The sequence below is a fragment of the Canis lupus genome, chromosome 2 (assembly GCF_048164855.1).
Source record: "Canis lupus baileyi chromosome 2, mCanLup2.hap1, whole genome shotgun sequence".
Classification (NCBI taxonomy): Eukaryota; Metazoa; Chordata; class Mammalia; order Carnivora; family Canidae; genus Canis; species Canis lupus.
Genome location: NC_132839.1, coordinates 26,987,778 through 27,014,062, shown reverse-complemented (window position 1 = coordinate 27,014,062; position 26,285 = coordinate 26,987,778). Strand labels below are relative to the sequence as shown.

The window sequence follows — 26,285 nt, the reverse complement described above, 5'->3', positions numbered from 1 at the left end:
ATGCTATAAAACATTGAGTAAGGAGTACCTAAAGACATTCATTCCATTTACCTGACATGAGGGAGGAGGATGTTGAGTTTATTAAACTATTCTTTTTTTTTTTTTTTTATTAAACTATTCTTGTTAATAAAGTGTTACCAGGTATACCAACATAAGTGATCAATTTTGAATGATTTAAATGACAAGTGCAATAATCAAAAGACTAAATTTTTATTATTTATATCAAGTATCTATTTTATATATATTTATATACATAGCACTATACTATATTACATTAGGGATCATGAACATTATCATATTAATAGTTATCATTTACTAAGCACTTATTACTGACCAGGCACTGATCTAAGTATTTATGCATGTCAATTACATGAGGTTAGTACTATCATTGGTTTCATTTTGCAAAAGAGGAAATTTAGGCTTAGAAAGGTTCAATTCATTGTTTTAAATAGTGATTTTGACTTCAGAAGCTAAATATGGGCTTCAGAGGCTTCAACAGTCATGGTTTATAACTATACACTTTTAAGAGTCATTAAAAAGAAAAATATGGGGAACCTACATAGGACCACAATTTTTACAAGTGATTCTATGTGATTGTCCTGTTTTGTTTATGTCAGCTATGAATTCAACAGGACCAATTTGCTCTGATTCTTGATTTTGATTGTCCTTCACACAGTATGCCAAGAATAGTGGAGAAACTCTAAAGCTATTACTGCCTTCCTGGAGAAACTGGGAGCAGGAGCAGACTAGGTAAGATGTTGTAATCCAGGTATGAGATGATGACTGGTTAAAATGATGGTCTCTTCATTCATTTATTTCTTTAATGTTGACTGAATACTTGTGCTACACTATCCTCTATGTAAGGTGCTGGAAATATAAAATAACTATGATCTCTGCTCTCACAGAGTCTAGTGGAGAAGCCAGAGATTAACAAAATGAATAAGTAATAACAAAATGAATTAAATGTTCTGAAGAAAACAGGAACCTTTTAGAAGTCGTAACTAAGAAACCAGACCTAGGTGGGATGTCAGGGAAGACTTCCATGTGGAGGGGATGCTTCCGCAGAGATCTGAAGGATGATTAAGACTAAAATAGATGTGTTGGGGAGGAGGAACAGAGAAACAGAGAGCACATGTGGCAGAAAGGACAACAGACTAGAAAGATCCTGATCAAAGTCTTTGAGGATAAAATGTAGCAAGTGGTGCCTGGGTGGCTCAGTGAGATTGAGCCCTGTGTCAGGCTTTGTGCTCAGCATGGAGTCTACTTAAATACTTTTCCTCTCCCTCTTCCCCTCCTCCTACTCACACATGCATGCTCTTTCAAATAAATAAAATCTTTGGAAAAAATGCAGAAAGCAAGAAGCAGAGCTGGTAAGGTAAGGCTGAAGGGTTAGCTGAGAATGGACTAAGCACAGGGCCTTAAAATGCTTAGTTGACAGATTTATAATTATTATTAAAGATATTGTTCCACTGTCTTCTGGACACCAGTGTTTCTGATGAGGTCAGAAATAATTCTAATCATTGTTCTCCTATTATACCCATAGTGTTTTTCTCTGTCTGCTTTCAAGATGTTTTCATCATAGTTTGCCTGTGATATACTCAGATGTGGGGTTTTTGGTATTCTTGCTTGGTATCTTATGATCCTCTTTGATCTGTAAATGTATATCTTTCATCACATGAGAGAAAATTTCACTTACAATTTCTTTAAATAATTGTTTTATGCTTCATATTTTTTCTCATCTCTTTTGGGCCTCCAATTATAAGTGTATCATACCTTTTGATGTATTTTTCATAAATCTCTGTTTGTTCATTTTTGAAATTCATGTTTTCCTTTTTCTTCAGATTGGATCATTTCTATTGTTCACCTTTATGTTAACTCACTCTTAGTCGCCTCCAGTCTGGTGTTAAGCCTATCCAGTGCACTTTTTTATTTCAGATACTACAATTTTCAGTTTAGGAATTTCCATTTAGTTCCTTGTTTTAGTTTCTATTTCTCTGATGGGACTTATTATCTTTTCTTTCTTTTTTTTTTTTTAAGATTTTATTTATTCATGATAGACACACAGAGAGAGAGGCAGAGACACAGGCAGAGGGAGAAGCAGGCTCCATGCAGGGAGCCCGACGTGGGACTCCATCCCGGGTCTCCAGGATCATGCCCTGGGCCGAAGACAGGCGCTTAAACCGCTGAGCCACCCAGGCTGCCCCACTTATTATCTTTTCATTTTTATGATCATAGTTTTTATTACATTCTCAAGCATAGTTATAGTAGCTGCTGCAGAATCCCAGAAGCTTTATTCTAGCACTTGGGTCATCTAGGGATTGATCTCCATTATCTTTTCAGTTAATAATGCATGTATTTTCCTGTTTCTTTGTATATCAACTAATTTTGAACTGTATTGTAGCCATTGTGAGTGATACTTTGTAGACATTGTGTATTCTTACGTGTTCCTGTGAAAAGTACTATTTTGTTTCTTTTTTTTTGTTTTTTTTCAGGTAAGTAGTTAACTCAAACTATAAAACTCTTGTCTCCCTAGGGGCTGGGACAGCCCTGTTCAGTTCTTTTGGCATTATCTAGGAAGGCTGGAGTTTCTCTTGTACATACATGATTCAAGGTTCACCAGAGATTTAAGCAGAAAACATAGATTTTAGGGCTCTGCCTCTCTGGTTCACTCCTTTCTTGAATTTTCCTCCTCACATTTCAGTAGCTATGTTTTCCCCAAATCCTCTGGCTCTTCAGATCAGCAAATGTGTAGGTTTTCTATCAGAAATTTAGCTAGAAACAGACTGGGGTCTTTCTTCAGGTTTAAAATCATGAAAAAATAAACAAAATGAAACAGAGAAAGTTAACTAGTACCACCCTCTTCAGTGTTGACTTCCAAATGTTCTAAATTTGCTTTTGTTCACTTGTCAGCTGTCAGAGTAGCTTTTATTTAATGTTTTTTTCCCCAGAGTTCATAATTGTTATCTCTATGACATTTATTTATTTATTTTTTTCTGATAGGACATACTTACCGTGCTTGGTACTTATAGCTCCTGATAAGGAAGACATTGGGAGAAGATAAACAACATACAACATGATCAGATTACCACCTTTGGAAAAATGCTGTAGATACAGTGTAGAGAGGAGACCAGAATGAATGGAGAAGATCAGCTTAGAAACCACTGCTGAAGTTCACATGAAGGATGATGGTAGCTTGGCCTAGGTGGTGGTAATGTAGGTATAGCACAGTGGCTGGGTTTGAGTGATGCCTTTTTTTTTTTTTTTTTTAAGATTTTATTCATTTATTCATGAGAGAAGAGGTGAGGGGAGGCGAAGGGAGAGGGAGAAGCAGGTTCCTTGAGGAGCAGGAAACTCTACGTGGGACTCTCAACTAGTTAAGCCACCCAGGCGCCCTGACTGATTCCTTTAAGGTAACATTGACAGGACTTGGTTCAATAAGTAGAGCGGGAAGCAAGGTAGAGAGAGGGATCAAGAATGGATGACTCTGAGATTTCTGACCTGCACAACTGGATGGCTTGCATGCCATTCCTGAAAGAGTGAATCCTGGGAAAGATTCAGAAATGAAATAGAGGGAAATGTGAGTTTGTGATATTTCAAAATAAGAAATGGATATGGAGGGTGGAGAATGCCTCAGATACAGCTTCAATCCTCTAGGCTTAATGAGCTAGAAAAATGGGGCTACTGCCAGGAATGAGATTTAATGCCAAAATGATAGTGAACATATTTGATCTTTTTTTTTTTTTTTTTTTTTTAATATTGAGAAGATATTCTGGAATCTAGCAGTGGCAGGGGTGCGGGGGGATGTCACAGCAGTACCTTGGGGGCTATGACTGTGATCATTATTTATCATAGTAATATGGCTGTAAAGAAGTGCTGGTCAATAAGGAACTGTTGGCTGGGAAAATGCCAGGAAAAGCAGTTTTTATATTATTCTTACTATATAAAGTAAAGCACCATGGTGCAGCATTTCTCTGCATGGATTCAGTTATACCTCGGCTAAACAAAATCCATTGCTTATATGGTGCTTCTCACCATGGAGTTTTTAACACAGGTATTTCCATGAGTCCAAATCGACTGTATCCTAAAGGTTTCTTTAATGTTATATTGTTATATAACTATTATTCCAAAGTAATTGGTTATCAATTGAATCTGTCTATGGTTTGAGTTTCCAAAGAAATTTTCATGACAATTACAGGAGGGCAACTGTTTATCCATTACAGTGCAGAGGCACTAAGTGAGGTAATAAAAGTCACTTCAATACTCACATAATATATTCAATTGCCTTGGCAATAGGCATCATTATTATTAGCAACCTCAATGACTTTTACACATGCTTCTCTTAAATATGAATTAATTTTATATTCACGCTTCCATTATTTGTTATTATAATCGACCTCAAATACTGATAACTGTTAAGACAGAAACCAAACAGACCTATCAACAAACAGATTGGCATAAACATAGGACTAAATTTTGTGGGCAGTTAACATACAGGAGATTAGAAACCCTATTGATGCTTAGTGAGAAAAGCAGGGCTTGGCAATTATCTGAGCTTTACTTTGGCCTTCTGTAAAGAGTCCTAAGACACACAATCTTAAGCTCCTTCCAGCTCTAGTATTTTATCCTACCATATTTTCCTTCAAAATGTACACTTGCTGAGTCTGTTAAGTGCCTTATGCAAAGCCTGACTTCATTTTTAAAAAGGGATTCCAAGTTCTGGACCCATCCATCAGGGACCTACCCATCCATAAAAGTGGGAGGTTTTTATTTAGAGCTTACTGAGCACTGGAGAACTAGCTTTGGTTTGCATGCTAATTAGCCAGGCAAGAAATAGAGAGGTAAACAGATCGATATACAAAATAATCACAGATTGTACTAAGTGATATGAAGGAAATAAAAAAGAGCATTGTGATAAAATTGCTGAAAGGGTACATATGTAAACAGGTGGAAAGACTTCTCTGAGGAAAGGATCTTCTGGCTGAGATAGGGCGAAAGGGGCCAAGAGAAGAGCATAACAGTATAATGAGAAGCAGGTGCAAAGGTCTGAGAAGAGGCTTAAATAGGCGCACGGTAGCAACAACCTGAAGGTAGAAGTGAGCAAAGGACAGGAAGGGCTAGGCAGGGAGAGATAGGTGGAGGGCCATGGAATCAGGCTCACAGAAATCCCACGGTGCTGAGATGTAAAAACCAGAGATTAAAAAAATAGACTAGAGCCCCTGGTGTCTGGGGAATATTTTTCTTTGGCGGCTACAAAGTCATCACAGAAACTCCCCAGACCAAAAAGAAATAGGTCATTAAGGGTGTTATGGACAGTCCTTGCTCAAACCAAGACGGCTTAAGAATCTCAAGGCCACAAACTCTCCTTCCTGTTAAGTTTTCAATAAAAGACCAGCCTTCAAACCTTCAGTGGCAGCCTGTCGGGACACCCCTCACCCCTGAGAGCTTTCTCTGTACCCTCACCTAATACACGTCCATTGCTTTGCTCCCTCCCCTTTGTCCCTGACCTTCATCCTGGGATTTGGGGACAAGAACCACGCTCTCCTGCTTCGGAAGCAGGTGTGAGAGGGGAGTAATCTCTTATCAAACTAGACCTTACAGAGATTTGCAGAGATGTAGACGAATACCAGGCTTCTAAGTAGGTCTTTATTACTGTTGAAAATATACTTGTTTTCCCATAAAACTACATCATGGGCTTATTCCTGTTCTCCTAAAATGAATTAATTTTTAAAGATTTCGAACATGGGGAATATCAACAAAAATAACGCACATCAACAAAAGCTGTCGGGGTCCTCACTTAATGGGGTAAAATAGAACTAAGACTAAAATGTTTGAGAATCACTGGCCTAGGTCCGTCCCCAGGGCTCAGCACCACACGTCCCCTTGCCCTCCCTCGCCCTCCTCCGTGACCCCGGGTCCTGCAGTGGCGCGGCCTGGGCTCCAGGCGTCGGCTTCCCCCTGGGGAGGGTGGGCCCGCACCCTGAGCCTCGGGCCCCTCGCCCGTCCCCTCCCCCGCCCCCTCCATCCCCGCACCCTGAGCCTCGGGCCCCTCGCCCGTCCCCTCCCCCGCCCCCTCCATCCCCCACCCTGAGCCTCGGGCCCCTCGCCCGTCCCCTCCCCGACCCCCTCCATCCCCTCCCCGCGCGCCTCGGGCCCCTCGCCCGTCCCCTCCCCCCACCCCCTCCATCCTCGCACCCTGCGCCTCGGGCCCCCCCGCCCGTTCCCGCAGAGCGCCGCGTCCCCCCGCCCCCCGCGCCCTCGGCAGCCCCTACCCGCCAGGCAGGCGGCGGCGTCGACCCACTTGAGCAGCTGCCCGGCGCTCAGCTCGCCGCGGGGGTTGGCGTGCGCGGGGCTGATGGCGCGGCTCATGCGCACCTCCCCCGGCGCCGCGCGCTCCATGGCCGGCCGCAGCCGGGGCCCGGGTCAGGGGCGTCGGCGGGTGGCGCCGCGCTGAGCCCGCCCCGCTCCAGCCTCCACCCACCCCCGCCTCGAATCCCGCTCCCCGCAGGGCCGCCAGGTGCGCTGCCCGGGGCACTCGGGGGCCGCCAGGTGCACTGCGGGGGCACTCGGGGGACCGGGCCGTCAGGGGCGCTGCGGGGCACTCGGGGGCCGCCAGGTGCACTGCGGGGGCACTCGGGGGGCCGCCAGGGGCGCTGCGGGGCACTCGGGGGACCGGGCCGTCAGGGGCGCTGCGGGGCACTCGGGGGCCGCCAGGTGCACTGCGGGGGCACTCGGGGGGCCGCCAGGGGCGCTGCGGGGGCCACTCGGGGGACCGGGCCGTCAGGGGCGCTGCGGGGGCACTCGGGGGGCCGTCAGGAGCGCTGCGGGGGCACGGGGGGGGCGGGGCCGCCAGGGGCGCTGCGGGGGCACTCCGGGGGCCGTCAGGAGCGCTGCGGGGGCACGGGGGGGGGGCGGGGCCGCCAGGTGCGCTGCGGGGCCCCTGGGGGTGCCGGCAGTACCGCGGGGAGGGCCGCGGGGAGCCCTGACCCAGCTCAGCAGAAGGCGGCTCCGGACCCCGAGGCTGGCGAGGCTGCGAACGGCTGTGTTCCTACCTGGGCAGGAGGCAGCGGCCTTGGAGGATTCTGGAAGGGCCTCCCGGGGTCGTGGGGGACGCGGGGAGGCCCCCACCGCCTGAAGACGTCGGGCGGCCGCGGGGTCACAGGCTGAGTGGTCAGCTGCGGCCCAGGGGACTGTGGCCTGAGGGGACCGCCCCCCCCTCGCTGTGCGGCCGTGGAGTGGGCGCTCCTAGTTCCAAGTATACCTTGGGTTCTTGGGATGTTATCATAGTCCCCCCCAAACCCTTTGTTATTGATCGTTTCCTTAGGAAGCGGCTCCCACTGCCAGACCCGCAAACGCGAAGCGCGGTGTTGCAGGCCCCTCGGAGGCGCTCAGCGGAGAAGGGCCATCTTTCGGTCTTATGGAGAGAATTTCAGGCTAGAAACTGTCATCTCACTATGAATGATCCAGCAAATCCCGAGGCACTCATCTTCAGGGGAGAAGAAATCTAGAACATTCGATGAGAATTTCCAGTCTCGCCTGTTAACAGGTCACAGCTGTTACACTCCTAGAGCTGACATCAGTGACTTTACCAAGCCGCTCTCACTGAGGACATGGTGACACCAGAAAACCTCCAGCATGTAGTACGTTCCTAGTTACTGTGCTGTTAGGGCCGCTGCACCTGGGAGAGCATTTGCAGGTGAAGGAACCAGGCCTGGAGAGATGAAACATGTCAGGCATGCAGCTGACATAATAGGAACAGCTAGGGAAGGAGGAGGATCTGGTTTGACCTCAGGGCCCCTGATTGTCCACCGTAGCCTACCACCAACCCTAATCGACTCCAACAGTGTGGTGATGCTTTCTCGTACCTATGCAGCCTGCCAAGCCCCAGCCTAGAAATACTAGAGTGGAGATCCTGGTGATTTTGCTTCTCTTTTAAAATATTTTAATAAAGAGAAGAACTGTGGCAACATGGCCTTATTAACTTTTAGGAGCCTCTGTGGGCAGGTTTCCATCCTATACAAGCATAAATAAAAATTGGATGCATTGTTAGGCAAGCACTGGTTTGGCTTTTATAAAGAGGATAAAAATGACTTTTTAAAACAAAGGAAAACTCATGCCTCCAAGATGGTCCTCATTTGCAGTTATTATAATGCATATGAAATATACTTATTTCAATCACAATGTTATTACTCATATCACCCCTCTTTGGAAAATGCCTCTACAGGTTCCAATACCATTTTGGGAGATTTGTTCAGCATATCAAACATCAGAACAATCAGATATTGTTCAGCATATATTCATTCCATCCACTGATAACTTTATGGGAGGCACTTGTTAATGTTGGGCTAGGCCACATGACTTGTTTGGAATGAAACATGGGGAGGTAAGGGTGTAGTTCCAAGCCTATCCTTTGAAGCACGGCATGTTCCTACTCTCCTGACCTCTGCCATGGAAAGATTATATGCGTGAATAGCTTTCCCATCAGCATCTGGGTGCTGTACTGCACACACCTATCGCAGAGCCCCTGAGCCAACCTAGAGACCTGCAGCCTGAAGCTAAGCCGCCCAGCAGGCATGCAGGCTCATGCCTGAGACACAACGACTTATGGTTGCATGACCTGTGATTTGGGGAATGTATGTTACACAGCAATAAGTGATGGTTACATGTATGAATTTCATTTATTAGTATCTTAGAAAATTAATTAAGTTACCAGAAATAGGGTATGCATGATGTTGGTTTTCTTATTTTGGATAAAAAAATAGTGACAAAGTGGTAATATCATGTATATACTCATTAACTTGGTTCCTTGTAAACTGGAGGAATTTCAAAATATTTTAAGCATAGGTGTGAGAAGGTAGCTTTCCTTCTGGAAAAAGGACAGCTTGTAGTTGCATATGTATGTGTAGGGATGTTTGATCCAAAAGCAGACAAGTTCACAAACTCACCATTGTGTTTTCTTATGTGTATTATCTCCTATTTAGATGTCTTTTGATTATGGTTTCATATCTTTTGTTGGTTTCCCACTGATTTTCGTTTTCAGCCTCTGCCTGAAACTACTGTTCTTATGTTTTTTGTGAATGGTCTCTTTTTCTCCCACACAATGAAAATGTCATCTGCATGTGTGAACATTTGCTGTATCCTTTATCTGTCAAGGATTTTTGCTATTATGTTTAAAGAAAAGGCTTCCATTTTCCATTTCTGTTGAGAGACATCTTTTGAAGATGAGCAGAATGTGAAGCCAGCTTGATTTTTAAAGGTCATGCACAAGAGCAGGAAAGCAGATCGGGAGGCGTGTGGAAAGTATGGTAATCACTAGAATAATGAGAACTTCTTTAGGATGTTGGAGTGGGAAGGGAACCAGATAGTCTAACCCCCTCATTCTGGAGATAAGGAAATGAAATGTTTGCCCTGGGTCACATTGCAAGGTAGTGGTTAGGCTTTTAGAAAACTGAGAACAAGGGGTCCAAAACATAACAAGAGAGGTGGAAAAAAAAGTACCTTCCCCAAAGCCTACCCTCCAACAAGAATTTGAAAGCAAACATTGTATTTGGGAGCAAAGTGTAGAATGCACGGGTGGGGGAATCCAAGTGTGGCCCCCAGACCAGCAGCACAGGCATCTGGGAGCTTGGCAGAAATGCGGAATCTCAGGCCCCATCCCAGACCTGCGGAATAGGAATCTCCATTTTTTTAAGCTTCTCCGGTGAGTCATAAGCACATGAAAGTTTGTGAAGAACAACCTAAGTTACCCCTCCAAGGGTCTTTTCTCCAGCTTCCCCCCACAACCCTGTGCACGTCCCCATCCTTCACTGACTAGGGGCTGTCCTGGGGAGCACCAGCTCCCTAGCATCCCTGCTGACTACAGGGCAAGCGCTCTCCGGGTGACACTGTCAGCTTGGGCTGGGCACGGGCACAGTGAGGGCTGCGGGCATTCGGGCAAGGCACACAAAGCCATGACACTTCTGTGCTGTCTCAGAGGCCGCCAGGAGTCTTTCCATTTTAGGAATTGCCAACCTTTTCCAGGGTTTCTTCCTCTTCTTTGCTCCTGGACCCTATCAGTCTCACCTGAGGCAATTGGATCATCCCATTTAGTACCTGGAACCTCAAGCCAACCTTTTTCCTGTTTGTCCCTGTGCTTCCAATGGCCCCAGCTCTCAGACAGACCAGCATTAGCTGTACAACCCGGGGGTCACCTAATGCATGTGGAATGCAGCACTTGATTTTGTTTGAACGAAAGCCATGTATATAGAATCCAGGTTTTTTACTTCTCCAGGTTTCCTGGTTCCACCTTTATCCCAGGCACTACTCAGTGGAGACCCTACAACACTACTGCTTGTCAGTATGCTGTGTTATAGAGATTGTTTTCAAATACTGAACCAGGCTTGCATCTAGAATAAATCCCATGTTTTATATATTTATATGTAAAATAATATATAAATGATACATATATTTATATATAATTCTTTTTTATTATTACTGAATTCTATTTGCTAGTATTTTGTTAAGGATTTTTACAACTTTATTTTTTGGGAGATATTGGTCTGTAGTTCCTTTTTTTAAAGAATTTATTCATTCATTCATTCATTCATTCATTCATGAGAGACAGAGAGGCAGAGGCACAGGCAGAGGGAGAAGCAGGCTCCCTGCAAGGAGCCTGATGTGGGGCCCAACCCCGGATCCTGGGATCACGCCCCAAGCCTGGGATCATCCCCAAGTGGGTGGCAGATGCTCAACCTACTAAGCCACTCAGGCCTGCCTTCCTTCCTTCCATCCTTCCTTACTTTTCTTTCTTTCTTCTGACTTTCCTTCTTTGTCTAGTTTTGATGTCAGTTTCATCAAGTGAATCAGGAAGTATTCCCTCTATATTGTGGAAGAGGTTGTATAGATTTATTTTTTTTATTTTTTAAAAGATTTTTAAAATTTATTCAGAGAGAGAAAGAGATCGAGAGAGAGAGAGAGAGAGATTGAGAAGAGGCAGAGACACAGGCAGAGGGAGAAGCAGGCTCCATACAGGGAGCCCGACTTTGGACTCTATCCCGGGACTCCAGGATCAGGCCCTGAGCTGAAGGCACTAAACTGCTGAGCCACTCGGGCTGCCCGAGGTTGTATAGATTTAAATGTTTTTCTAGAATTCTCCAGTGAAACCATCTGACTGCTGTAGATTTTTAAAAAAAATTTTTTTGGTAGGTTTCTAAATTATAAATTCAACTTTTAAAATAGTTTTAGAGCTACTCAGTTTAGGTATTTCATATGGAGTGAGTTCTGGTAGTTTCTGGATTTCCAGGAATTGGTCTTGTTTGTCCCAGAGGTGATTTACCAAAGGTAGAGACTGAGCTAACATCTGACCAGGTGCCTGGATGCCCTGTGGAGAGCTCTCTTCTTAGCCCCTGAACCTGACCTTCCTTTGCCTCTAGTTTCCCCTCCGATCTCTTCAGTTTCCCACCTTCAGCTTTCTCTTGGTTTCTAAGCTGGCTCTCCACCAATTCCCTAACAGTGGTTCTCACAATTCTCTGGCCTTTCCCAGATGTACTGATCAGAAACTGTGGAGTGGGGTAATAATCTGCGTTTGAACAAAAATTGCATGTGATTCTGTTGTACACTAAGGTTTAACCACTGGGATGGATGGAGCTGTCATTCCAGTCTTTCCCAAGCATGTCTTCAATTTAACAGGGGCCCTTTGTAATCACTAAAGGAATTAGTGATGCAAGAGAAAGAGCCACAGTCTCAGGTCCAGAGACATGTGTTTGTGTCTGAGTTGGACTCTGTTCTTGCTGGTGTTGACTTTGAATATGTCACTCAGCTGATTTGTGTCATTAGGTTTTCTTCTTTTTTATAAAAAGGGTGATGCTCTCCCTACTTCGTAAGATTGCAATTTGATAACAAATGTAATTGTGATAAACACTATTAAATGAAGGTCCTTCACAACCATGAAAGTAATAATCCTGTTTTAGAGTTGAGAACACAAGGCCGATAATGTAATAAACACTCATAATATGTTTCACAGCCCTGTGAAGTGGGGGATTATTATAATGGCTATTTCATAGATGAGGAAACTGAAGCAACTTACCTAAGACCATACAAAAGAAGTTATAAATCCAGGATTCAAATCCAGTGATCTGGTTGTTGTCTGAGCTAGGCTAAGTTGACCAATGGGGTCTGGATTGCACATTTAGGAAATGAGAGAGATGGGAGTTTACCCAGCTCTTTCTAATTCCAAAGGCCGAGCTCTTCTAGTCTAAGCTACTTCATTTGTTCATTCATTCATTCATTCATTCATTCACGCATTCAGTGCATATTCATTAGTACCTACTGTGTCCCAGGGACTGTTCTAGGCATTGAATACATGAAATTCTGAGTAAAATAGAAGGAGTCCCTGCCTTTATAGAGTTTGCAGTTTAATAGATAACATAAGAAAGTGTGACAGAAACACACATCATCCTAATAAGAACAAAACAGAATGAAAATTACAGATCGAAACTGGCCAATGGCTGTGGGCAGCTCTTCAGATTCTATCCTACAGTTGATCATCTACTAGACTGAAGATCAATCCTGATTTATGTATGTGTTTTTTAAACAATCACAAACTTACAGAAAAATTGGAAGTACCCATGTAAATAACTTATTTATCCTGAAACATTTGAGAGTAAGTTGCCAACCCACAGATAGTTTAGTGTGAATTTCCTATAAACAGGACATTCTCCTCTTTAACCAGAATATACCATCAAAGTGAGAGAGTTAACATTAACACTTTATTACTGGTGATCCTCATTTTTATTTCACCAATTGTCCCAACGATGCTATATGTTACATTTGGTGATCATCTCTTTCGTCTCCTGTCTGAAAGGAGTCTTCAGTCTTTTTTTGACTTTCATGACCTTGCCACTTTTGAAGGTTACAGGCCAGTTGTTTTGTAGAATGATCCTCCATTTGGATGTTGTCTGATGTCTCCTCATACCTAGAGTTCATGCATCTTCAGTAGGAATGTCACAAAATGATGCGGCATTCTTGTGCACCTTATCAGGTAATGCACAGTTTCAATCTGCCTCATTTTTAATGATGTTCATTTTGGTCATTTTGATTAAGGTGCTGTCTGCAGGCATTACTCTGGAAAATTACTCCTTTGTAATTTATAAACATTTTGTGTAGAGGTATTTTGAAACTATGTGAATATCTTATTCTTTGTTAAATTTTTTATTTATACATTAAATTATTTGTATCTCTGTGGACTCATGGTTTCCTATTCAATGGGCTATACTCTTTCATTATCATTATTTATTTTGATGCTCAAATTGTCCTCACTTGGGCCAGAAGAAACCCCCTCAAGCTGGCTTCTGTGTTGTTGTTAAGGTATCTTTTTTATTCTTTTGTAATTCTTCATTTTCCAGTGCAAACAGATGTTTCTTGTATTTTTTCCTTCCATAGCCCTGGAACTAGGCATTTCTTGAAGGAAGCCTGGTTTCTTTATTGGGGAAAAAAAGAGTGTGCAATAACTTCTCATAAAAAAGCTTAAAAATGTTCTTTCTGGCAGTTCCACACCCTGTAAAGAGCCCTTATGCTTTCTGGTTAATAATATACTGCCTTAAGTTTTAGAATAATTTAATACAAGCATGTCTTTTCTCTCCATATAGATTATTTAATTAATTTAACACATTATTTTATATGCCTAATATTGACCAGTCTGGACTAAGTATAAGTTAAGGCTCCTGTTAATCTTAGGGAGCTCTCAGTCTGGTAGGGAACACAGATGGACAAATCAGTAGTGTAATGTGATAAGAGCATATCAAAAGATATGATACACAGTGCCATGGGGACACAGAAAAGGGCATCTGTCCTTTGCATGGCCATGCCCAAAAAGTCTTCATCGTTTTGTCAATCAAGAAGCAAGACCTAAGCATCCTAAGCAAGTGGGAATGCTTCTGGGGCTCTCAGAATTGACTAGATATGGAGAACCAGACTAGACAGTGGGCAGGACCAAAGGCTTTGCTTTGGATCTGGGAAGCAAGCAAAGTTGCTTATGAAGAAGATTCTGGTTTGGCTTGCCTCTGCTCCTTCCTTGTGGACCTGTCAAGATCTAAGATCCCAGGGAAGCCCCGTGGCTCAGTGGTTTAGCGCTGCCTTCGGCCCAGGGTGTGATCCTGGAGACCCGGGATCGAGTCCCACATTGGGCTCCCTGCATGGCGCCTGCCTCTCCCTCTGCCTGTGTCTCTGCCTCTCTCTCTCTCTCTCTCTCTCTCTCTCTGTCTCTCATGAATAAATAAAATCTTAAAAAAAAAAAAAGATCTAAGATCCCAAAAAGAACATTTACCTGATGAAGCTTAAGTCATATGTCTGTTCACAACTTTGGGGGCTCAGGTAGGGATGAGTACAGGGAGGGGTGAAGTCTGTTTCTCTCAGTTTCAGCAGAGGTGAAACTGGTGCTTGGAATTACTTTCTCATGAAGATTAAGCAGTTATTCTCCAGGGGGCACTTGAGTGGCTCAGTTGGTTAAGCATCCAACTCTTGATTTCAGCTCAGGTCATGATCTCAGGTTTCTAAGATTGAGCCCCACATCATATCAGACTCTATGTTCAGTGTGGAGTTTGCTTGAGATTCTCTCTCTCTCCGTCTCTCTCTGTTCCTCCCTCAACTCATGCATGTGTTCTCTTTCTTACAAATAAATACTTCTTAAAAAAAAAACAAACCAGTTATTCTTCAAAAGGAAATTAAGCTCTGATTAGGAATGGAGAGTGGGAGCTGAACAAATTGTTAAAATTACCAATGAGCCATACAAGGGCATTCAGGCATATGGAAGATTATGGGGAAAGGCAAGTTCTTGGTAATGTTGTTGAACTGCTGGTTCAAGCTTCACCTGAAACCAACACTTTGGAGATTTCTAGTTACATGAACAAGTAAGTTTTCCCATGTTCCCTACTACTCTTACTCCCCCTCTTTTTGCTTTAAGACCATTTGAGTTTGGTTATCTGTTGCAACCAAAAGATATCCGATATACCACATGATGCTCTCATACAATTGCTGGCAGTTCTTTTTCTTTTACTTCCTATGAAAATATTCATTTCTATGTATTTTTTCAATCTCTAAGTGACATCAGAGCTGCTCATTTTTAGTTCATATCAGGTGAATGATCCAGCTTATAATATCATACTGCTATTTTAAGTCATTTTTCTCAGGTGATATACTTATATAATGATGTTGGATTGTACCCTTTGTAGTATTCTAATAAAACAAAGGAAAAATTATATTGACAATAGTTTTTTCTTACATAAATTTTGAAATCAATTTTTCAGCCATGCAGCTGATTGTGCTAGAGATACAGAAACCTACAGTCATCAATGTGTCCTCAATTCAGGCAACTGGTCAATTACCACTGGGCCTCACCTCACAGGCCCTACATGGGTGCTGTTAGGCACAAAGCAGTGTCAAACAGATCCAGGTCAGTTCCTGTCCCTATAGTAGACTAAGGAAATAACCTAAGAATGGGGACTTGACACTCCTCCCATTGAACGATGAGATCTATGTCCATTCCCCTTAAATCTGAGCAGGCTTGTGACAGCTTCCTACAATAAGATGCATACTTTGTGACTATGTGGTATTATGTGACTTCCAATGCTTGGCCATAGAATGTCATGGGTTCCTGCCTGGTTCTCTTAGGACTCTTTCTGGAGGCAGCCAGATGCCCTGTAAAATCCAAGCACCTTGAGACTGCCATGCTGAAGAGGTATGTGGTAGGTCTCTGGTCAACAGTCTTGGCTTAGCTCCCTGCTGATTGGCAGTTTAACTGCCAGTCATGAGTGGGCCCTCCTGGATAACCAATCTGATCAAGCCTTGAGAAAGACACAGCTCAGTTGACATGTCTTGCAAGTGCATGAGAGATCCCAAACAAGAACGGCCCAGCCAGAGTTTCTATATTCCTGATACACATTGTTTTCATAATAAAATGGTTGTTGTAAGCTGCTGAGTTTGGGGGTAATTTGTTATGCAGTAATAGTAACTAGACAGGGATCCAGAGTGGTGTGGGTACATTTTCTTCGTTTGTAGTCCTGTTTCTAAGAATTGTGGGTCTTAGAGCAAGAGGCCCACACACCATATGTCTAAATATTTAAGGCTATAAATCAAGCAAATTGTTAAATAAAATATGTGCTATCATCTCATCTTAAAAATATACATTCATGATGACAAAATAGAAAGTTGGCAAAATGCAAAATACAACCAAATTTAATTATTGTTATATATGTCTGTTCTGTTGATGGGCCGGTGATGTTTGGATGAGTAACTAGCTGTTCCATATTGTAGAAAGTTACATGGCCGCTATTTGCCACTGTTATAAGTGCCGCCTCTCCAAGGGATCTCCTGAGTCAGGAATGAGAACAAGGGGGGACAAAAGATAGCATTCCTGGGACCTACCTTGGCACACTGTAGAACCTATTATATACACAACCATCCCACAGTAAGATTTTGTCAAGTGAATTCATTTCTCATTTCACTTACCTGAGAAATTCTCCCTCTCAGATTCTCATGCTCTTTAAAGCAGTGTTTATTGCTGACACTGAAAAAAAAAAAAAAAAAAACCTAATTAAAATCAAACACAGCCCCCTTTGGATTGAGAACATAAGGCCAGTAAAGTCGAGAGACATTTTCCCAGGGCCTGGGCAGTATTACCTGTCAGAGTGGATATTCAGGCTTAAGGATGATGCCGTGTCAGTGTTGTGGGCCCTGATCCCGAGGCAGACTATCTCTTAGGTGGCTTAACAGAAGTTTGGGTGAGTTGCCCTAGTGATACATGGAGCTCTTTACAGTGCCGGATCAGGGCAGAGGCCCCTTTCTCTGTAAGGGCGTTGCTACTTCATCGTTCCATGACATAGGGACTGGTGTCTGGGAAACAATGGTGGGCTCTAAATATGTGGGACTTTATCCATGTCCAGCTCCCAAACCCCAGCAGTAGAAAACAAGGATGAGCCTGCAAACCTACTGTGTAGTGATTCATACTCAGCCACTGTTTTCATCCTTTTGGCCCTTACTATGTGCCAGATCCTCTTCTAAGCACAGTAATGAGCAAGGCAGTCAGAAGTCCTGTTCTCAGAGAGCTCACATGCTTGTGAGAAAAATCAAAGATAAACACACAGATAAACTAAAAAGTAAGATTATTTGACTACAAAATAAATGCTATGAAGAAAATAAAGCATGAAATGGGGGTGGGGACAGGCAACTTTGGCTGTAGGACAGGGAGTAGCTGTTTGGGTAGGTGACCTTTGGGCTGAGACCCAGAATAAGAGTGGGAGGCAGCAATACAAACATTGGGCAGATTAGCTAACTGTATTTTTTTTATATTAGAGGGTTAAGAAAAATGGCTTTTTAAACCTCAGTACTTGCTGAGCTTCAGTATTGAGCCCATTTTTTGTTATAGTCTATAGAATAACAAATATAAAATCTTTTGCCACCTCGATGATTAATGTACAGAATATAGATGTAGAATATGTTGTGATTAGACCAAATCTAACCCGAATCCAGAACATACCATACAAAGCACATAGCTCTCCTAGATTTTTTATATGTTTACTTTTCTGCTTCTCTTTCTCAAATAGCAAAGCAATAGCAAATTATGTCTTTGAGACTTCTGATTGTCTCTGATTTTAATATGAAAGACTAAAGAGCTAAATCTACTTAGAATGTGATTCTTTAGGCCTATACACGTCATGAGATTTTTAACTAAAGATACTTGAAGTTATAAATTCTTAGTCTGCCAGTGTATCTCACTGAAATACAGTAAAATCTTATTTTTTTTCAACTTAAAAAAAAAGAAATTTACCAGTTGGTTTTAAGAGAAATCTGCATGTATAATTTGGCTTTTTTTTTTTTTTTTTGGTAAGCAGTAAATATTCATTCATATAATTGAATCAGCCTGATAATTTTTTTTCAATATTTTCTAATTATAAAGAATCATTACACCTTATTATTGGTAATCTTAGCAATATTTATAGTTGTAGTGCCAGACAGTATGCAAAGTGATTTATATGCATGATTTCATATAATTGTCATGAGACCCTGCATGGATTGCTGTAGGTACTATTAATAGTTTCTCTTTTACATTTGAGAAAATAAGCACAAGGTAACCAGCTTGTTGTTGGAAATGGTAGAGCCAGGAACTGAACCTGACTTCAGAGTCAACTTAATGTTTGAGATTATGACCCTAATTTTCCAAATATTTTGTAATATATTATTCCTTATAATATTGCCATGATTATATTCTTATGTTCATAATTAACTTGAAACTTATTTTATCTATCCTTAGGAGTTTGCTTTTAAAAAAATAATTATAACTTCAGAAATTCAGCATATTTTGTCAAAATTTTTTTGTAAAGTTAAACCTTATTCTAAAAAGATATCCAAAATTGCAAGACAAAAGTATCACTGAAACAGGTAAATGTATATGAATAGAGAATGGTTAAATGTAAAAAATGTAATTTTAGCTTTCTAAAGATAAAACCCATCCTAAAAATGTTTTTGTTTTAAAACAGTTTAAATTATACACATTAACTCTGGTGTAATTCCAAAAATGTAGTCAAAATAAAATACAAACTATATAAGAACTGTGAATTCAAGTACAAAAACAACATCTATATCTAGACTCGATCACTTTATGCAGATATAGAGTATATCAAGTTAACTGTGGTCTAGTTCAGATCAAACTGCACAACTAAGAAAAGAAAAATGTCCATCACAAATCAGAGACAAATAAAAGATTTTTAAAAAATGACTGTGAAAGGAATTATTTCTAATGTTTATATGATCTGGCAAGTGCCTCCTCTGCCTGTTTCCCTATCTTCAAAAAAACCTAGGTTCTGTTAAATCCGGTGTTTACCACTGCATGGCTTATTAGACAATGGACATTTTAAGACATTTTCATTAAAATTACTTTCCTGTGACATCTTTTTCTCATCAGTATGTCTTCATCTTCTAAACATTTCAGGTATTAACATCTCATTACTACATCATTGTATTCTTAAAATACCTTTCTTCCCTGAAGTGGACATTTAAAGTTCTCTTCAAATGAATGAAAAAGGATAGCTAATCTCCACAAGAACAAGATGAAGTCAGAAAAATATTTTTTTATGCTTTAATACCTCAGTTCTTGAAATCTTACTAGCAACTTCACCAGGTCAGAGTTTTAGAGCTTAGACACAATAAAAGTTCAAAATGTAGTCAAGGGGATAAAAGTCTCGCAGATATAGGCATTAAAAAAAATTCTTGTTAAATATGTGAATAGGCTTAATGCATCAAGTAGGGAGCATATTTAATCACGTCACCTCTGGCTCTCATCACCTTTTAGGTGCTTCATGTGGGGTTTTTTTTTTTTTTTTTTTTTTTTTTCCTAGAGGTTACATATATTCTCTATTAGGAACATATCTATATCTTCCTATTTGGGAGAAGTCAAATTTTTATGCTTTGTTTCACTTAACAATAAAATCTGAAACCATAACACTCCTAGAAGAATAAAGGTAAAAGCTCCTTGACAGTGGTCTTGACAATGATTTTTTGGTTATGACACCAAAAACACAAACAACAAAAGCAAAATAATTAAGTGGGATTATATTAAAGTAAAAAGCTTCTGCACAGCAAAGGAAACAATCAACAACACGAAAAAGTAACTTACAGAATGGGAGAAAATATTTTCAAACCATATATCTGATAAGGGGTTAGGATCCAAAACCTAAAAGGAACCCCTATAATTCAATAGCAAAAAAAATCTGATAACCTGATTAAAATATGGGCAAAGAACCTGAAGAAGACATACACATGGCCAACGGGTGCCCAACATCACTCACTATCAGGGAAATGCAAATCAAAACTACAGTGAGCTATCACCTCACACCTATTAGGACGTCGCTTATTAAAACAAGAAAAGATTAAAAGTGTTGACATGGATGTGGAGAAAAGGGAAACTCTGTAGACTATTGTGAGAATGTAAGTTGGTACAGCCATTATGGAAAACAATATGTAGATTTCTCAGAAAATTAAAAATAAAACTACCATTTTGTCCAGTTATCCCACTTCTGGGTATTTATCCAAAGGAACTGACATCAAGGTCCCAAAGAGATATCTGCATTCCTCTGTTCAGCAGCATTACTCACAACAGCCAAGGTATGGAAACAACCTAATTGTCCATCCATAGACGAACAGATTTAAAAAATATATTACAATGGAAAATTATTCAGCCTGAGAAAAAGAGAAATATTGCTATTTGCAACAACATGGATGGATCCGGAAGATACTATGCTAAGTGAAATAAACCAGACACAGAAAAACAAACACTGCAGATTGTACTTACATGTGGAATCTAAAATAGTGTAACTGATAGACGCAGAGGGTAGAATGGTGATTATTAGATACTGGGGTGAGGGGCAAATGGGGAAATGATGTACAAAGGATAGAAAGTTTCGGTTGTGCAAGGTAAGGTCTGGAGATCTGATATATGGTATGGGACCTATAGCTAACAATACTGCATTAGAGACTTAAAATTTACTAAGAGAATGTATTTTTTGTTAAGTGTTTTTACCATATACATACACACAAATGCACAAATAATAATAAAGGGCCAAGAAGGGTGTGTACATATCTCCAAACTCATTGAGTTGTATATATTAAATATTAAATATAGATAGCTTTTTACCCATCAATAAAATAGTTGAAAGCAAGCAAATAAACATATAAAAGCTTAAAAAATTTTTGAACTTTACTGCTCTTTGATGTCAATCACCCACTGGAAATATACTAATGCTGATATTTCTAGCGACCTTTATGCTCTCACACACCTTTTATGTTCAGGGAGGGTAAAGTTACTTTGGCAAGAAGTGTGTGCATACTCATTCTGCTGCCCAGCAGACAAGTCTGCCATCCCGGCCAGAGGTGTTTGTTCTCTGCAAGCACTCTCTACCTTGCCTTCCCCTCACCCTTTAATTTTAGCCTTTGAGTGTTCACGTGATTCATTTGGGACACAGTAGGATCACCCCATTTTAATCAGCATACTCACTAGTTAATTTTACTTGCCTACCTGTGAAGGAGGAAGTCTTATCTTGTGGACATAAGCAGTTAATTATTGTAAACAATCGTTAAATACTCAAGTTTCAGAAATGTGACTGTGATTTAGTTATTTTTCTTAAGAACATACTTACTATTTTAATTTTTGAAAGCCATACAATTAATCAGTTGTAACGAGGTATAATTGCCTCACCACCAGCAGTGCTCCTTCCCCCCAAATTAGGTGTTGAAGTAGCTGAATGAATGTGTTTGGATGAAAAATACTGTATTGGCATGTTTTGATGAATTAAGATTCACAGAAGAAAAAGTTCACAGATGAAATGAGCCTGATTCTAAAATTTAAATTATTTATAGATTCAAATTATTTATATTTACAGATATTTGTGAGCCTTAGGAGATACATTTACTGTAAATCTTATTTAGGAACTGTTGATTGAAGAAGTGAATGTGGCTTGTTGTAAGACAGTCAGGTCATACTTCATTCATATAAAGTACCAATAGGGCAGCCTGGGTGGCTCAGCGGTTTAGCACCGCCTTTGGCTCAGGGCATGATCCTGGAGACCTGGGATCGAATCCCACGTCAGGCTCCTTGCATGGAGCCTGCTTCACCCTCTGCCTGTGTCTCTGCCTCTCTCTGTGTCTCTCTCATGAATAAATAAAATCTTAAGAAAAAAAAAAAAAGGACCAATAATTAAAGATGAGTGGGCATGCTTTTTCCCTCCTCTGGTCTCCCCTATTGTTTCAAAACATTGAAAAGTATTTGACTAAAAGTGTTATTACACTTTCGGAATATTCCATTGGAGTTAATAAATAAAACATTAATGGACATTTGTTTCAGTGTTGTAATATGCTATTAAAAAGCAGAGTGAACTTCAAGGATCATATGCTTACCGAATATTACATGCCTAACATTTATCAGTAGAAACCAGAATCACGTTTAAGGAAAACAAAATGTAATCAGCTCTTATTTGTTGTTGAGCTCTTATTTTCTATCGATCACAGAACGCTTTTCTTGTCCCCTTCCTTAAAAGTTGCTAAAACCCAGACAGGCAAGTAAAAGTAACAACAAAACAAAATCCCAAAAAACAAAACCAAGCTTACACAATATAAACTATAAATTCCTAAAAATATCAATAAGGAAGTAGAGGTTAAAAGTAGGATTTACGATAGGTTTTGTAGGCATCTATGGGAACTAGTAGACAGGGACTGGCTCCAGGGAGGCAGTGGTGGTTCATTCTAAGTAGCTGCTAACTTGTGCTATATTGACTCAAGGAACAACTTGATAAGTGTTTACTAACATTGTTTCTATAATAGGACTTCAGGGGCCAATGGGGAGAGCTATAAGTAGGAACACATTGAGAAAGATTACTGTCAACTGGCTTGCCTATAAATAGTGGGTCTTGTGATAGAGATGAGGAGTATGGTTAGCCCCAAAACAAAACATCTTGAAAAACTGCTTAATGGTGAAATGAATTCTTTTATCAAAATGTAATCATTCATCATAGAAAAAAATTACAGTAATTGTGAGATGCCATGACCACTTGCCACAGTAGTTGGAGATCTGTATTGAGTTGGCTTTTAGTTAACTATGTTTTCCTGGAGTCATTTTTATCTTAATAGTATTTCAGTATTTTTTGGAATATTATTATTTTTGGACTTTTTTTTCCCAGTGCCCAAGTTACTCCTTGAGGATTAACGTAGGTGTTTCAAGAGCCACATTAATCATTTTAAACTAATAGCTACTTATGAAGGTACATTAATTCTTCAATAATTCTAAGTAGTAGTTTAACTACAGGACTAACTATAGGTACTAGAGATAACAAAATTCCCAAATCAGATAAGAGAGAGAGAGAGAAGTAGATACACAGAGAGGATTTAATGCAATTCTACTCAGAAAACTTATGTGAATTACTTCCTGAGCAAGTTAGATCTCAGTTGATCACGATAATGCATGACTGGATAACTAATTTCTTTGTTGACCTGTAAAAGTGTTCTCTATGCACTCTTCAATTGTGAAAGGAAAATAGGTGTCTTTTTAGTCCTTCTGAAGTTTCCATCCCCATTCCCATCTTAATTCACCTTTGCCTTCAACTTGGCTTGAGAAATGAGTCCTTGTGATGTAGGCAGAAGCTGTTAAACTTCGAGCCAAAGGAAAAGGAGTGTTGTGCTCAGGCTGAGTAAGCAAATGGAATTTTTTTCAAAGGAAGATGGAGGAGCCAACCCTGCAAATAAATGTCTTGGTCCTTTGCAGTAAGACTCCTCCTCTGGCCTTATCTCTTCTGGAATGTAAAGGTCAAAGGAAACTCCACACAGCCACCTTCACATCTCAGTGCACTGGCTAAATATCTCGGGAGAGTAAAGAATTCCTAACAGGAAACTAATCTTATAATTTTTTGTTTGCATTTCAGAATTGTGCAGACTATATTTTCCATTTCAAACAGTTCTACAGACACACATCCTCAGAAACCAGTTCTTTTACATCTCTGATCTGTCTTGTATTTGAGTCTGAAAAAATTTTCTATATACTCTTAACATAATCACTGAAAATAATAATTAGCAGCCAAGTGGCTATGTAAGGAATGTATTGAACTCTAAGCACATTTTGAATATTTAAGTTCATTTTCATCTTTTTAAAATTTTTTTTTATTTATTTATGATAGTCACTCAAAGAGAGAGAGAGGGGCAGAGACATAGGCAGATGGAGAAGCAGGCTCCATGCACCGGGAGCCCGACGTGGGATTCGATCCCGGGTCTCCAGGATCGCGCCCTGGGCCAAAGGCAGGCGCTAAACCGCTGCGCCACCCAGGGATCCCCATTTTCATCTTTTAAACAAATGGTAAGACATAAATTCAACTTACAAAGTAAAGAAACATTTACTCTAAAGAGTTTGAAAGTTGAAATATGTTAATAAATCACTGCACACACATACTCTCTCTCTCCAAAGCCCAGATTACTTAGGTATTTTTTAAAAATGTCTTTTGGTGAAGTCCCTAGTTTCTGAATTCTATATATCTTTCGTGTATTGGTTTTAATGACAGATATGAAGCGTCTTAATTATTGGCATTTGTGTCTAAAAACAGACTCATGTAGCTTATTTTTGGCAAGTGGAATCAAGATCACCACAAAGGGATGTGTAATATAAAGCCTGAAGTATACATTTTCATCTACAGCAGGAAGAAATCTGCACAATAGGTTAGGAATTAACTGTATGCCTTTAACTTCTGGATGGAAGTTTATGCAGCAGTTTATGATTAATTACTCATCTTGGTAAACACTAATTTTCTACTCATTAGGAGTGTTACTCATAAAAATAAAAGCTCTCAGTTATCTTACCAGTAAAAATGGGAAATAGAGAATTGCAATACAGGACCTGCAAGCCATGGCAAACCACAGGTGAGACCTGAGAGCAGAGGAGATGAATACTATCTTTTAGAGGAAAGGGGGCAGTTGGGAGGGACTATTATAAACAAAAAAAACCTTTAGAGTAAACTGGGAATTTGAAGTGTAATGGGTTTTCATTGACAGTCTTTCATTGGCTAGGCTGTTGCCAGGCAAGAAGAAAACCTCTCTTCCTTCTGCTGGGGTAGTAGAGTGAAGGCTTCTTCCTGTCGAAAATGCAAGGTATGTCTCTTCTTGTGGAGGGAGGGTCTCCAAGTATACAATTAGCAGTAGAATAGGAGAGCTCCTCCTGTTGACATCCCACCTCTCCTTCCTTTCATTAATTTTCATAGGAGTAAGAGCATCTATTTGTGCCATGACAACAAAAAAAAAATCTGATCTAATCATTTATTTACTCCAAAACTCCTCTTCAGTTGGATAAACTCATACATTTCCAGTGGGATGAACAAAACCTTTTTGAGGCCCAGTATAAACTTGATGAGAAGCAGTACTGCCAAGGAAACCAGAAAGATATTTTATTTTCAACAGATTTCAAATGAACATCTATGTTTTCTGGAACATAAACTTTTCCAATCTGTATTTCATGTTTTCCGAAGTGCCTATTGCCAGAGCAAAGCAACACAATATTTCTGGTTACTTGAAGGAAAAACTGTTGCTATTAGTTATTCATTTTTTGCAAATACACAGTTCAGCAACTCTCTTTTACACAGAAATATTATGCAAATCTTTCCTAGCATTTGAAAATATGGTAGCAAATACCTTTCCAAACAACAAGGTTTTAAATCATCTGGGAAGTGAGGTAATCAGAGACAGCTTGCCAGACCTCTGTTCACCCTGGACCATTTCCCCTTGGAGATGATTTAAGAAGCTCATTTTAGAGATACTCATGGCATACAAGTTCTATAGAGATCTGGGCTTTGCATGCTTTACATTCTAAAGTGAGTTTTACTGGACCATGTAATTTTGCACCCAGAAATCTTTCAGCAAGATTACTATTTTTGAGAAGAGCCTGAGATTATTGCACTGCCTCTATTTCACATGGTATTTTTGCTAAATGGATTGGATTTTAAACTCTGATGAGTCAATATTGAGGGTTTGGTTATGGTCTGATTTTGTGGAGTAATTATCCTTAGGCACACTGGCAGTGGATTTACAAATCTATCTTTGGTGCAAATTAGATTTGGCTCCTACGTTGGTTTTGATTTGATTATTTGGTCCAATAAATTTCTTACTAGTACCTGTTATAGTGAGCATTTCAATTTTGAATCTGGATATTAGTTTGGGAACTTTTATGGTGGGATAGATGTCCTGCAATTGCTAATGCTCTATTTTCATTTAACACTTTCATATGTGCCTTTTATTTTTTAAAGTGTTAATTGGATTCTCTTTTTTCAATAGATGTGAGTTTAGCTCCCTGGAGTTTTTCATAGAGATCACAAAGTATTCTTAGGTAAAAACTTCTCAAAAAGGATGAAATAAATATCTAAAAATTTGACTAGTAACTGCTTGTTGCAATAGCATGCCGAATTCTCAAAATTAAAATTAATATCACTTTCAATGATTAACAACATGTTCTTTAAAACAATTTTGAGACCATTTAGTATGTGTAATATCCCTTTAGTCACAAGTGAATAATGACTAACCTGATGACAAAACAGTTAGCACCACCAGACTATACAGAGAATACATTTGACTTTACAATTCTTAAGCCATTTCTTTCTCTGAAACAATATTTACATAAATAAGCAATGTTGAATTCTCTTACACAATGTATACTAATTTTTTTGTATACTAATTTATATATTATATGTGATAATTGAGATTAAATTGCATGCACATTTAAATACATATTTTTTTCA

At 40.2% G+C, this 26,285-nt stretch overlaps 1 protein-coding gene and 2 long non-coding RNA genes across 4 annotated transcripts in view; 1 reads left to right on the top strand and 2 right to left on the bottom strand.

Annotated features, from left to right (window-relative positions):
* Positions 1-6,404, bottom strand: part of ACOT12 (acyl-CoA thioesterase 12) — a 51,454-nt gene extending 45,050 nt beyond the window's left edge. For both annotated transcript variants that reach the window (XM_072793365.1, XM_072793354.1), the window contains exon 1: positions 6,270-6,404. In XM_072793365.1, coding sequence (XP_072649466.1) covers positions 6,270-6,396 — 127 coding nt within the window. In that variant the 5' untranslated portion in view covers positions 6,397-6,404. The remainder of the gene's footprint in view (positions 1-6,269) is intronic.
* Positions 6,268-7,960, top strand: LOC140614314 (uncharacterized). Its single transcript, XR_012015213.1, has 2 exons — positions 6,268-6,514; positions 7,322-7,960. It is a non-coding gene; the product is annotated as an uncharacterized lncRNA (long non-coding RNA).
* A 4,412-nt stretch (positions 7,961-12,372) lies between these two features.
* Positions 12,373-23,563, bottom strand: LOC140614316 (uncharacterized). Its single transcript, XR_012015215.1, has 2 exons — positions 16,480-23,563; positions 12,373-16,341 (listed from the first exon to the last, which is right to left on the bottom strand). It is a non-coding gene; the product is annotated as an uncharacterized lncRNA (long non-coding RNA).
* Between the last annotated feature and the right edge of the window lie 2,722 nt (positions 23,564-26,285).